Genomic DNA, 15,045 nt, shown 5'->3' on the forward strand with positions numbered 1-15,045 from the left:
ACATTAAGACCACTGTGGCACTGTTATAATATTGACAATTTGACCCCTGTGTTGACCTGTCTTGCCAAGCGCATTCCGTGATAATCTACGGTTGTTGAGCTGTCAAAGTTGTAATGTGTTGGCTAGCGTTTCATAAATTCTAGCAGCTGAAGTCATTAATTGAGGTCAAAGTGCAATAAAGCATATACTCAAGACCACTGTGGTGGCACTATTGACAATTTTGCTTACTAAGTGTGGAAAGACTTGTGGAAAGACTTGTGGAAATCTAATTTGCATATCAAAGGTATGGAGTCTTTACTTCAAACACAATTGACCTTTGTGTTGACCTGTATTGTGTAGCGCATTCCATGGTATTCAATGGTTGTTGAGTTCTCGAAGTTAGGAGGTGTAGACTACCTTCTAACCTACCTAAATGACACACAGACACGCTCATTTATATATGACTGTGTAAAACGTCGTTGTTTCCCATATGCAATGATAGCACATTGTCTAAATAAAAATATGCTAAGTGCAATCGTTGTAGCATATTTTGTAAACCCACATTGTCTTAGCTACATAACTTTAACATATTTAGTATACTGGCATTGTAAATCAGACCTTACACTTTGGCGAGGAATGAGCAGTTTTAGTGAAGGTGCAATGTCTGGAATTGAGGAGGTGATAGAGTTCCTCAATTATTGAAAAAAATGGCCGCATCTCTTAACAGCACACTGAAACCTTATGTGAATCGTGGCCAGTAACATCATGGCTTGTTTCTCATTATTGCAAAAAATCACTAGTTGCGTGCAGCAGGGTCGCTGCTTACCTAGTCGAGTATTAAACACTTGGCCGTTATATAAGAAATACAGCATGGTACAAATTAAATGGACGCTCGCATAGCAGTGAAACACACCCTGCATGATTTGGTTAGCGTTTTTAATATTACTGTGGAGAAGTGTGGCCAGAAACATCGTAGCTTGTCTTTCACTAGTACTATTACAATAAATCACATAAATAAGTTGCAACATAGTCAACGATCGGTCAATCCCGCTGTCAGTCTGTCAATAAAAAAATAAATGTAAACATCTGATGTCTCGTAAATTTTGAGAGACTTGATTGACGTTAACAAAATTTATATCCCTTTGATAACACTTTTTTTAAATGAAAGAAATAACCTGGATATTTGTTTACAAAAAGTATCTATAAAGATGTCAAATCGTTTGTGACAACGTGTTGAAGAAACACAGAATATTTTGTCTGCCAAGTTGGTGTACGTCAAAAGAGTATGGACGACGACTAGTAAAGCGAGTGACAAGGTCAAGGGTTATGAACCCGGAAATACAAGTTCATCGATACGTTCAGCGATCAACGATGTTTATATCCCATGTAGCATTCCTGGTTGTCGTTTCAAGTAAGTTGCCGTAATCTTTACGTAATTTTGATCTTAGTGTATGCGATTTGTGTGCTTGCTATATACCAATATTAAGCCTGTTAGCTTTTTTACATCCAACGTAAGGGACTGCAGCCAATACAATTAAACAAGTAGGAACACCAATTGTGTAGCTTAAGAATTGTCTCGATACGTACACATGATTGTGTATATGTATTCTCATAGTAATTACTGTCCAACAACCTTTCCTATAATAACTGACCCAATTGCTCTACGCTACCATTAATCATCACTGGCCAGACCCACTGGATTTGAAATATATTATTTTCTCTACGATGCGTGATTTTGGAAACCGAATCTGTGTTCGAGCAAACTGACGTTATATGAATCGACGTTTACGTTTGTAGAAAATATATTACACATAATAACGAAATGATGCATTAATTAGATCACTCGCTTAGCTTAGAGTGAAAACAATAAGGCGTTGTTGACCTTACTACCGGAGGGACAAACATTATGGAGACAACACTTTATATACTCCTGTGCATATGTAAATGTGCGTGATATCTGCGAGTATTGAATGTCATATAGTCTATTACCGACTTCCTGCGTTTGTTTACGTATTCAAAATTATGCGTTTAGCTGCTTTAGTGTAATATATGCATCCGGATTGACAATAATATTGACCCCCACTTAAGTGAATTGTCGGTGTTTTTTATTGTATACTGCAATAAATCACCACATAAATCACCATGTTTACATATTATACAGCACCGTGCAGAACGTTTTATTTCAACCGCGGTAGAATAAAATTGACCATGAAACTAGCATGCACTGATTATAGATACATCGAAAAGTGGAACAAATTCTCTGCCGTATTTCGGCGCAGTGCGATTTATTCGTTTTATTTCTTATTAACGGCGAAGTTGATAGATTGTTCTAATCATTTAAACAAAATATATAGACGGCAATTAGTGCCGTACGTATATTTACGTTTTGAGGATCGACAAAACCGCATAGAGAGCAAAAATTTATTGACGTCGACGTCGTTTGTGTAATTTTGAAACAAAACAACTCCACATTGTACTTCATTTCACTCCATGTCTATACCAAACAATATTAGTTTTTAAAAAGGATTACCCTACTGTGTATTAACATGAAGCCAACTGCTACACATAAAAAACCGCGATGTATTTTTATTTGGAAAGTTAAGATGTTGTTATGATATAATGCGATTTATTCCATTTCACGTGACCGACTCTCTTCCAACCAGCTTGGCGTACTACAATATGAGAGATGTGTTTATAACACATTAGAGGATCAGAAAGTAGTCACGTACTCACATGGTATAATACGTATTCCGTGGAATGGCGAGACTACCACGCACACCACAATCCTTCCGACCCCAAAATGTATTTTATGAATCACTCGCAATGCCTATGTGTATATACCGTGAAACTGGTTCAAATCTCGGAGTATACTCATCTCTGGAGGACGGGGTTTATTCCTTAATTATATCATGCTGCCACTTCAATACACAGTGAGATGTGGTCATTTTATCATGACATAATTTAAAGTTTCAATGATATGATTTATTGATACTAAAGTATTACATTACTACAGAGTAGCATTTTTATTATACTACCGTGCTATAACTTCAATACACAATGTTTTTTTGGTATGTTTTGCCATAACTTTATTTCACGCATTAACTTAAAACTACAATGGCATGTAATAAAATGGTAATAATAAAACCAAATCATTTTAGTATTATCAACAGCGCAATCTCCTGATATTCTGATTGGTCCTGAGGATACATTGACATATGTAGGGGAGACAGTGGTGATGAAATGTACAGTATCAAGTGGACAACCTACATGGTTTAGAGTGGTACCTGGTAGCAGTGACATGCAGTTATCAGATGGAACATCAGTATTGGCTCCCTACCAGATAGTAGGAGACCATTCCAATGGTGAATACTTTCTACAGATACCAAGTGTTCAAGTCAGTGATTCACACACATATCAGTGTGCGCTCTTCAATGCAAATCCACCATATAAACAAGCATCTATGACAGTTATAGGTAAGATTTCATTTAGAGAGAAAGGGGGATATTTGACCTGCACATGCGCATTTGTCTGTCAGTTGGTAGTTTGATAATACGGGGAAAATATTAACACCTAGTGATAGTGTTCGAAAAATAATTTTCCGTAACATATAGACATTTGGATTGAGATATAAATACCTAAAATATCACCATGGCCACACACAGTCGGGCACAGCACACAATCCTAAAAATAATCAAAACTGTTTAATTACCGTATTCTTAATAATTGTGAGCAATGGACCCTGAACGGCGTGATTGTTATGTGACCGAATTACGCCAGTTATTCGTACAGAAATTGTAGGACTTGACAATTAGTTAAAACACACACCCCCCACACACAAAAAACAATGGTGCCCGGTATGTCTTTGTTGTCGCGTTTCTGAAAAAAGAATGATGATTTCTCATTTGCCTGTTTTCGTTCGTTGTGGGTACGTCTGAGCCCGACTAAAAAATAAATAATGCAACAACCACAAAATCACGTCACTGTTTTGGATAATACCTGAATATTGTATATTGTATTTACATAATGTATATTTGATATAAATAGTGGTTGGCAACATCCGGCTAAAACATATTTTTCATTTCCATTCGGCCAATTAAAATATGACATTTCCTTCGTTACGCAGTTTAGCAGTAAATGAATGTTTACACGGCCCCTAGAGGGCGCTCCCCGCATATCGCGGTGACTTGTGTGTAAATGGACAGAGTTTCGTCTGTCTCCGCGTTGCCAGGTAGCATTTAGCAGATTTGTCTTCTACACTCCTTTCATTCAGTTTTATTTCCGAGGTAGCTATTAAGCAAAGTATTATCGTAGTTTAAATAACAACATTGTTTATTGCAGTAAGCATACTCGTAGATGTACAACTCCATGAGATGTATAGGGGTGAAACCCGCCACCTTCCCTCAGGTGCTCATTCGAGCATGTGGCGGGTGCAGATTTCCAGAAGTTTGTTAGTCCCGTCATTATTCTGTTCTTTTATTTCGTTTTTTTTTCTGCACGGCTTATGTGCCGCTTACAGGGATCGCAGTTTTTACTATTATATGTAAGATCGTTACTAGTTATGTATACGTAGTTACTCCACAGATTTGTTGATAAATCTTGAGACCCATTTCCTGGCGACAACGGGATTACATTCTGATTACCAGTGTGTGCGTGGTTTTACGGGGTGCCAGTGTGGTAGAGTGTGGAAACAATACAATAAGCAAACTATCACTATCACTGAAATAACACGAGAAACAGTATTAGTGCCACCACACAATTATTATTAATATTGAGCACTCCTGAACGCTATCTTCACGAATGAAATATTATCTTAATATGCAACTTATCATCGCGGGAATCGCGTCACTGACTCTTATAGCACTGTAATCTCTAGTCTTATAGCACGAAAAAATGAAATCGGCTAGCCGCAGAATTGTCAGTACCTTGAATACAGCGCACCGGTTTGATTCGTCCCTAACACATGACTTTCGAACATTCGCGGTTTTGCGTTGTACAGTACAAACGGTGCGTAATGCAGGGTATTTTGCGCACAATGGCAAAAGAAAATGCTTTGAACCGCCTGTTCAGTCATCATAGACGTTGAGCCAGTGTATTGTGTTTTTTCATCTAATAAAATTAATATATATATGCAGTTTTCGACGTCTTTTCCGTGTTTGAACTTGTGTTGTCCATTTTTAAATATTACTAGAACACATCAACTCATCAAAATGTATCTCGTATTGGTTGACCAATATATGAAATCTCAAAATATAACAGTAATGTTTTGAATACAATTCGTACACCCCTTGCCTATATAAACTGCTATTTTTTCCTGACGCAATGCGCGAAACACGGAAAACAACGTTTAAAATACGCGCGCGTTTTGCTTTCGAGGCACTGAGAATTCTGGATTCGTTATGTGTACCATTGTTATTATTGCGTGGGTTTATTGAATACCGCAGATCATTACTGCAGTTAAACCAGATAGAACAACATCACAATTCCTTACATGATAAATAGAGTACCAACAAACGAGTCGAACATCTGCAATGTAATTCGATAGTTCTTAGTTCAGATACTACAGACTCTAAATAAATATGAATCGTAACATATAATAATTTAGAGAACGTACATAAAGAGCAATAAAGCATTGGACCGCTTGACAAAAATATATCTCCACAACTTGTACTGAAAGCAGAATTACTAGAAATAATTTGCAACCACATCATCTGCTGATTTATTCATTATGAACACCGATGGCGATATGCCGTCATGGAGTATGATACATTTTACGGTGCATAATTAATCACACAGGGGATTCAATGATATTTATAGTAATTATACTAATTTTGGTTGGTCGATTACTACATCACCGGTATTCTCCGATGTTGGATTTGCCTGATTTCATATCATGTCGGTCACAGTACACAAGATTATCAAAATCAGGATATTGACCTGATAAATATCGTATAGCTGAAAATGAAGTCTGTCGAGACATTGCGCCATCACGAAACGCGACCAGAACTGTTGAAACTGTTAATTAAGTGTTAAATATATGCTTGTTTTTATTGCAAAACATAAACATTAATGAAATTTACATATAACGTCGTATTGAAGTAAATTTCTTATTCAAATCATGCAGTGGTAGTTAAACATATCCTATAGACTCACTTGAGATTACTGACTCACTATTGTCTAACTATAACAAACTACACTCATTTGACCAAATCAATATGGTTTTATACGCTCACCTAATGATAGCAATAGTAATAAGATACATTATAATTAAGCTACATTGTACATGCAATGAACATTGGACTTACGAGTACCCCCTAGATCCGCCACTGTCATGATTCCAATTGCTTCAAATGCATTGTCTGGGCTTTTGTCTCTGGATCATAGTGATGGACCCAAGTTTCATCCTGTGTAATCAGTCTTTTGAAAAACTTTAACTTCCTACCATGTTAGAATTCATGATGTCAGCGTTTTACAAGGTCATATGATGGGGCATCATTACCCCAAGTTTCTTTCATTTCATCAGAACTCTTCTTTGGTGTGCATCCTTTTGAATACAAAAACCGGATCACTGCGCGACACTCAACTGGCTCCATTTCACACCTGACACAGGTCAAACACCTGTAAATCAGAAACCACAATTAGTTCAGAGCGGTTTCAGCAACATAACCCGTAACAATGTAAATTATTACACATGAAAATGTCATCTTGATCAGACAACTGGAAGAGATTCAGGAGCATAACTAAATGAACGCCTCTCGTATATATGAACCTAAGTATAATATACTTAATCAAAATATTTAGTGTTTTACCACAAGCTTGTTGAAATATACTAGACCTGCTGCTGAGTTTGTAAAGCGTCCCTCCCACCAACGTGTAGTTTCAAGACCTGCAATTTGAGAACGAAATGTACCAAAAAAATAATATCTCAAAATTACTAGATATAATAATAGAATGCAATGCGAACAGAAATGTACCTGTTTTATATGAATTTTATAAACACAGGGCTATTTCACGCTCTTATAAAATAAGACGTTGCGAAAATTAACAAATCTGCAACACAATATAAACATATATTTAATGGCGTATTTCACAGTACATCTGGGTATTTAGTAGCGTGTACGAACACTCACTGGAATAAATGGAATGTCCTGCTTGCTGTTTATAGCCTCTCGTAAATAAATTACTATTTCAGATACAGTACCAAGTTGCTCTGTGACTGGAAGTGTTGGAGGCAATAAAGTAATAGATGGCGCTACTGTATCATTACAATGTTCTGCAACTCAAGGTGTACCCCCAGCTGTGTTGGCATGGTTACGAGATGGGGTTGTACAATATACAGGAACAACAAGTCAAACTACAATACAATGGAATATAGCAGTAGAAAGAGAAGATGATGGGAAGTTATATAAATGCAGTTTACAACACAGTACACTAATCAATGATATATAATGTCAGTCTGTAATACAATTTGATGTTGAATGTAAGTAATTACTATTGTAATTGAATTCAGTAATATGTTTATATAATTTGACAAACGTTTCTTTCAGTTTGATTTTAATTATTCAAATAATCAATGATACAATATTTTTATTATTTCTAGATGACCCTGTTATCAGTGTCAGTATTCAAAGTGGTAATAATCAAGGGCAGATAAAGGAAAATGATGACTTTGTTGCTACATGTGTTGTTGATGACAGTCATCCAGCTGTTGACAGTTACTCATGGAGTGGTCCCGGTGGGTTTACTGCAAATGGGAATATGATATCATTATCGGATATAAAGCGATCAAGTCATGGTAGTTATACATGTACAGCTAGGAATACATTTCATGATGGCAGTCGAGGCATAGGAACAACACATCTAAATGTTGATGTACAATGTAAGTAGAGATGTGTGGAAATGTTGTCATGGTAGTTATACATATAAAGCTAGGAACACATTTTTTGATTGCTGTATAGGAACAACACGGTTATATGTTGATGTACAATGTTGTTGTAAATATTAGGTAAAATGCAATATACTACTGCTATTACCTTGACTTATTTATGTGTCATTTGATTACAATCAATAAATTGTGCTTTTGCACGCTTTAAAAATATGCAAAAGTGTATACTTTTAAATTTGTTACTAAAGTTCAACATCAATCTTCTTTCTGTGGAAATGTGAACATGTTTCCACATTATGGGCATTACCAAATAATTTATTTTCTTTTTTATCACTGATTTGAAATATTTTAAATAGCAATTGCTTCATTTTTTCATAATATGTTTACGTACACTGTAGACAGTATGTTAAAATAATACCTAGTTTCTGTTTTCAGATGCACCAGTTGTTATTCTACAAAATACTAATAATGGTAAAGTAATAGAACACAGTACATATAGTGCAGAGTGCAGTGCTTCGTCAAATCCATCTAGTTATTCCATTGAATGGACAACTCCCACTGGAAGTAATCACAATAGTGGTACATTACATATGAGTGATATCAGAAGAACACAGTCTGGTGTTTATACATGTACAGCAATGAATACATTTTGGGACAACACATTGGGTAGTGGATCAGACACAGTTACAGTTGATATACAGTGTAAGTTCAAAGTAACATTCTCACATTTTATGGCACACGTTTTCAATTTATAGTAATCTATTTTTATTGAGTTAAATCAGCTATTTCAATTGGCAGATCCTCCGGAAGTCACTGTACCATCAATGATTACAAAGAAAGAGGGTGATATTGTTAACATACAATGTATATCAAATGATGGCAACCCTGCCGCTGACGATTATCAATGGAGTGGACCTAATGCAATTGTTGATAATAGTCATTTTGCTATTGATGACGTCACAAAGAATGATGCTGGAGAATATACCTGCACTGTGAAGAATACATATTGGAATTTACAGAGAGGGTCGGGAACTGCAACAACTCAACTAATAATACAATGTAATTTAATACTTGATATGTTTAAAAAGCGAATTTTTACATTTAAGTTGGGTGTGAAATCGTTCATATCTTAGAAGCAACTCAAAAATTATACTCAAAACTTGAAATTGCTTACCAATAGAAAAAAATCAAACCTAAATTATACATCTTAGAAGACATTTTACACACACATGCATTTGTTCTACGCTCTGATTCAAGATGACTGAAGGCTTCTAAAATGTGCATTTCTTTCATACTGGACAATATCTCTGCAATGTCGAATATTGTTCAAACTTGGTACATTAGATATATATTGCGTATTATGATACATTGATGAACATCTCTCTTCTATAGAATGCCAACACTTGTGGCAATATCTGTGATATTTTGTAAATGATCACGCACAAACTTCACACATATACATCTTACATCATTGGATACAGAAGTAGGTGATTTCGATTTGTGATTTTTTTTTAAATGGCAGAATGAGTACTATTTTAGTGCTTAAAATTCAGCAGAAAAAAGCATTTCTTTCAAACATGAAAATTATATATATACTATATGATGCATGTCACTTTGTTTTGTAATAAGGTTCAAAAAACTAGTGTCAAGTATGATGTATTAATGTGATTGGACATTGTATGTCCCTCCATCTGTTGTCCCTCAACAAATCTAATTCCTGAACACTATTAAGTCAACTGCTTTTATACTTGCTATGTAGGTAGATAGACCTCTTGGGGACAACAAATGCAAGTGCCATGGCATCAACCATATACTTGTAAACGACCATCATAATGATTTGGCAAGTGCATTGGGAAAACTAACACCATGGCAAATGCCAATATTTATACTTTACATTATCAATTTTAGGGATCTATATTGACACGTGGTCGCTTGTTTGAATGAATGTTGTTCTGCACCCATATCTATAACACACTTGGTTCTTGTCTTCAGCATTTACGAGACAAATCAATAACACTACATTACACATACGATGAAACTACCATTTTGTTCTTAGTTTATTATGAAATGTTTTCTAATCTTGTAAGAGGAGTCTAAATGCGAGTGTAATTATTTTCCAGATAAATCCACAGTAACCATAGAGATTACACTTGGTGACAACACTATAGATGAAGGTTATGATTTGGAGTTAATTTGTACAGATTTTGGTGTTCCTTCTCCATTTAAATATACCTGGAATCGTATTGATAATCAAGGCAATATAATAACATTATCAGAAGTGACTGATACTTAACAGGTCTATAATATTGAACCTTCAGATGCTGGTACTTATATATGTACAACTACTGTTAAATACTATGATGATACAGAATCCATTTCATCAGATACTACTAGCATAATTGTGTATTGTGAGTATAATCACGAACATTTTTTTCGTGTCACATTTGCGGTTATGATGTAACATACAGTCATTATCTTTTGCTAAAAAAACCAAGATGTGGACTACATAATAATGATGAAAAGTTGAATATTTAGAAAACGAAAAATTGATACAGTGGCAAAGCTATTTATAGATCATTGTGTTGTTTACATTGTCCTTTTCTTTAAAATCTTCACATTTAGTTAGAATATGCGTAAATTGTTATGTAACATGTTCTGACAAACAAAACAATTCTTCAAACTATGAATTGTATAATTTCTGTATTATATTGGTGTTTTCTGGTACTTGTACATCTAACAGATTCTCCACGAATCAACAAAGAAATCAGTAAATCAGGCGCCAGTAAAGGTGATACTGCAACTATTGTGTGTGAAGTTGATGCTTTGCCAATTGCTGACATAACATGGTATAATAATAATGAATATGAAATCGACAATAGCACTGATAGAATACTTATCACAGAATTCGTAGATCACAATATTAGACGTAGTATATTATGGATATTTAATGTATTACCAGAGTCTGACTATGGTGTGTATAACTGTACAAGTGTTAATAGATTAGGATCTGATAGTCATCTTATTACACTCAATGGAACAAGTAAGTATCATAATTTATGGGCTCATTCTTCAAAAATGCTATCAGCGTGATTGTCCTTATTTCCTATTAACTCCTAACGCCCTTCATATTCATGTTATATCAACCCTATGGCTGGCACAATCTAGTTACGAATGGTATAATAATTTGCCATTGCCCCCTGTGACGTTACTCTGCTGTATGCCACGATTTATATTTATTATGATACTACAAAGTATGCGCAAAATAGTTAGTATGGAATGATAGCTGATGTGGTCCCATACGGCATATTCAGTGTCTGAACACCATACATATGTAAACTATGTACTGAGTTAAAACAGTATTTACATTTCTTGTATCGAAAGATAACTCTATCTTAATGTACGTATTTTTGCTTGACAGACATACCAAGGACACAAGTTAATATTGATCTAATTGATCGCTCCTATAATAGCTTAACAATTAATCTGATGCCAATGTTCGACCAAGGAGTTTCGGACAACAAATCTAATGTATATTATATAGACTACCGCTCACAATTGAATGCATCGTTTCTACATTGGCCATCACATGGAAGGGGAATAACAAACACAACTTTTGTAGTTCATGACTTAGAACCATCTACCACATTTGAATTCCGAGTAAAGTTGAAATCTGACAATGGATTCAAAGTTATGTCTAGGATATATGTGTTCAACACGTACTGTAAGTAGGTGTATTTTACACATAATTAACGTAGTATTTGAGGATTTTTAACACATTCCTTTATAAATATCATGGTAGTATATGTTTTATGTTGTGTCGCTTGCTTCGTTCGTTTGTAACAACGTATAATTGCGACGATATGCAACATTGCATACAGATATAATGTTATCTATTCTTGCTTTTATTGGCCACTCGATAATCACCGACTTTTTTAAAGTGTACTCAATTCTGTAATCTCCTAGTATATTTAAGATGTTTCTGTGTCACACAGTGGCAATAAAAAAACCTCGGCTTAGTCTTTCGGAATACGAATAATTAAATAACAAATTATGTTCTTTTTGAATTACTTGAAACGAATTCGAATTGTGCCAGGTGATCATTCTGTTGCCGTAACACAATAATGGAAAGTATGACGTCTCATTTAAGTTTTCACCAGAAATGAAAGTGATGAGCATACATTCTGAACTGTTACGATACAATACGTGTCTCCATAATAACAGCAACCTCATATACAGAACATAACTAACTACAAATGTTTATTTACGCAGCTCTGCCGCAACTCACTATAAATCATCATATGGGTATAATTAGTTGGACACGTCATGAAGACACAAAATACCAATGTGTGAAAATAGAAAAGCAATTGGCAGATCATAACTGGGATGTACTTGAATCGTGTATTGACAGAAATACATTAGCGTATAGAATAGATGACGATTATGCTGAATATAGAATAACTTATTGTACAGAAATGGACAAATGCGATGAACGTACATTCGAAGCACAGGTTATGGTTCCTGACACAGGTATAAACCATTGCGTAATATGGATATCAATATTGATTTAACACGTTTATATTTGTCTGGGATGTTTCCTACTTTATGTTCAGACGCAATATAACACATATTTCGGGGTTGACAGTAATTCCATTCATGCAAGTTTAATATTTCCCATCATTCTATAGTGCAAATCCACGTGATTGCTACGATATTGATTTCGCTTAGTGAGAATTAAAAGAAAAATGATAATAAGCAACTAAACAAAATTAATTGTTGTTGTTCAAATATTTGCCAACTATGTACCTTTTAAACTACAGATCATGAATACACTTCATGCAGTGCTGGTGTAATTTCAGGAGTAATTGTTTCTCTTGTCATCGGTGCTGTAACTGCTAGCGTTATTGCATTTGTCTGGTATAAACGAATAACAAAGGTAATATCCAAGGTTGTAAGACGTTTTAAAATATTACAAACTTAGAATTGTGCATTTATCAACTATCTTGTATATCATAAAATAAAACAATGTATACAATGTGTCTACACCTTATGTTCAAATAAAAATTGTTCTAAATTTCCTAGACAACAGGAAGTAATCGGGAGTGTACAGCTCTCTCTGAAGTGACAGGGGATCAGACACACACATATGAAACGCCATTGTCAATGCCATATAAGGTGAGTATACACAATTATAATTACGTTGATTAATTACTTTCCCTACATCATCACCTATCATGGTCAATTACATAGATGCTGGCAATGAATTGTGAACCTCTAATAGTATAAATGTATGTCAATGACCTCCTATGTACAGGCTAATGCAGAAGACAGTAATTACACAGCACTTTCACCAACGACGAGAGAAGCTGAACCAGTTTACGAAATGCCCCGATCAAAGGAAACAAAGGTGATTAGCAGCAAATTTCAAGTGTCATTGCATATGTAGTGTATTGATTCTCTATTCTTCAAAATGTCATGGTTGCATAAATAACGTAACACTAAACAGTAATACAATATGTTGTGTTTTAGTACGATTACCTGTTTTTATACTGATTACAGTTATTGATTGATTGATTATTTAAGGGAAATTATACCTTCATAATCCTTGGGCGGATGTGGTCTTTGTGATATCAAGTATTTGAACGGTATTTAATTACCGAAACGTAATAACAAGTATACATGTTTGAATGTATGTCTAGTGCAATCAGCAGTCAAATCTTAGTTGTAACTCTAAACGTTTCTGTAAATACCATCTTCATGATACCTTGATTGAACAACGAAAGAGAAACAATATCTGAAAAATCATGCTTTAACATTTTTCAAATTGTACACAAATGTTCGTTCATAGTCTTTTGTTTTGTTTTTCATTTTCAAGTATATTATTTATAATTGTTTTTGTTCTATTTCAGGAATCACTATAGACGTCGATGCAGTATACTATATTGCTATAAACTACACTGTAATTTAAGACCTCAACAATATTATTTACTCTCAAGGACCGGACTAATTTCACTATTCTTCAAAGAAAACATTGTGTATCTTCCGACTGGTGAAAATAAGCATATATCAATGAACATACTTATTTACGCACAACTATATAAGTGGATTAGTGTAGCGTCTGAGGTTGTTATCCAAAATAATAATCGCAAAAAATGAGCTAATTGATTATGTAATTTATAAGATAACGTACATGTTCTAATTAATTACTACGAATATTATATTGATGAAATTGCATTGCAGTATTCAAGATAATTTGAATGTATTGACTAAATGGAAATAATTCTAAGAACAGGTTTGAGAATGTTAGTGACTGGAAATTAGTGACTAGAAATTAAATGACATACTTAATATGGTTTGAATCTTATCAACTTGGCTTGGTTAATCATGTGTGCTTCCAGACTGTGCATACTACAACAATGTACACAGCATTGAGCAATCATAGATATGTAACATAATATTTATTTATCTGTTATAATGTTTTTTCTTGAATTTATCAGAAACTAAAATCGCGTTTTCTAATCTACAGAACTTGATGCCTATTTGGAATTTAAACCAATCATCAGTGCTATTAATGAACCAGTAGTTGCAATGAAGCTTAAGTTCTTCCGCCACTTACCGAAGGTCATTTTAACCTACATATTCTGTGTATAATATAAATTTTTCGAAGTCTTGTTGTCTCTATGATGGCCGTATATAGAATTCGACAAACTGAAACTTGGATCTTAGCCTTGCATAAGTTCTTGCAACTATTGTATACTGTTTGATTCTGTTTTGTCATGGGGCTCGCTGGTAGATATACTGACAAAAATGTATCACGACCCCTGCTATTTAAATACCATTCATAAGTCTAGATGAATCAAACCACAGTAATATATAATACAAAATATTAATTATTAACTTGATTGAGTAATGGAAATTATTAAAATACTGACATATATAATAAAAATACTTTCAGTATCTTTACAAATTAATCATTACACTCACTCATTTTGGATTGAATAAATGTGGATTCAAATTTTGAAACTGCTGTTCTTTGTATGCCATACTATGGCGTCTTGTAAAATGATATCATGTTAGTTGATGTAGGTGAACCAGAAAGTTTCGGATGCACACTATCCCCTTTTTATCTGGATACGGCATACGCTCTGGTCTTGTTTCAATCGTGCACGCCGAGGCCATAACTATTT

General features: G+C 34.5%; 1 protein-coding gene across 1 annotated transcript; it reads left to right on the plus strand.

Moving 5' to 3' along the window:
- The first annotated feature begins 1,350 nt into the window (after positions 1 to 1,350).
- LOC144353262 (nephrin-like) lies at positions 1,351 to 13,779 on the plus strand. Its single transcript, XM_085498909.1, has 14 exons — positions 1,351 to 1,390; positions 3,138 to 3,452; positions 7,169 to 7,402; positions 7,577 to 7,855; positions 8,297 to 8,563; positions 8,660 to 8,920; positions 9,982 to 10,116; positions 10,602 to 10,901; positions 11,280 to 11,582; positions 12,131 to 12,388; positions 12,679 to 12,794; positions 12,941 to 13,033; positions 13,173 to 13,265; positions 13,768 to 13,779. The coding sequence occupies exons 1-14, from the start codon at positions 1,351 to 1,353 to the stop codon at positions 13,777 to 13,779; spliced, it is 2,706 nt and encodes a 901-aa protein (XP_085355035.1).
- Positions 13,780 to 15,045: the final 1,266 nt, after the last annotated feature.

The sequence above is a fragment of the Saccoglossus kowalevskii genome, chromosome 5 (assembly GCF_978046115.1).
Source record: "Saccoglossus kowalevskii chromosome 5, keSacKowa6.1, whole genome shotgun sequence".
In the NCBI taxonomy this organism is placed as follows: domain Eukaryota; kingdom Metazoa; phylum Hemichordata; class Enteropneusta; family Harrimaniidae; genus Saccoglossus; species Saccoglossus kowalevskii.

What these genes read in the sequence shown, in the direction of transcription:
- LOC144353262 (XM_085498909.1), top strand. Translation starts at nt 1,351, where the DNA reads ATGTTTATATCCCATGTAGCATTCCTGGTTGTCGTTTCAA. An exon ending in GAATCGTATTGATAATCAAG is followed by an intron (nt 10,117 to 10,601) that starts GCAATATAATAA and finishes TACATCTAACAG; the next exon opens with ATTCTCCACGAATCAACAAA. An exon ending in GGTATAAACGAATAACAAAG is followed by an intron (nt 12,795 to 12,940) that starts GTAATATCCAAG and finishes TAAATTTCCTAG; the next exon opens with ACAACAGGAAGTAATCGGGA.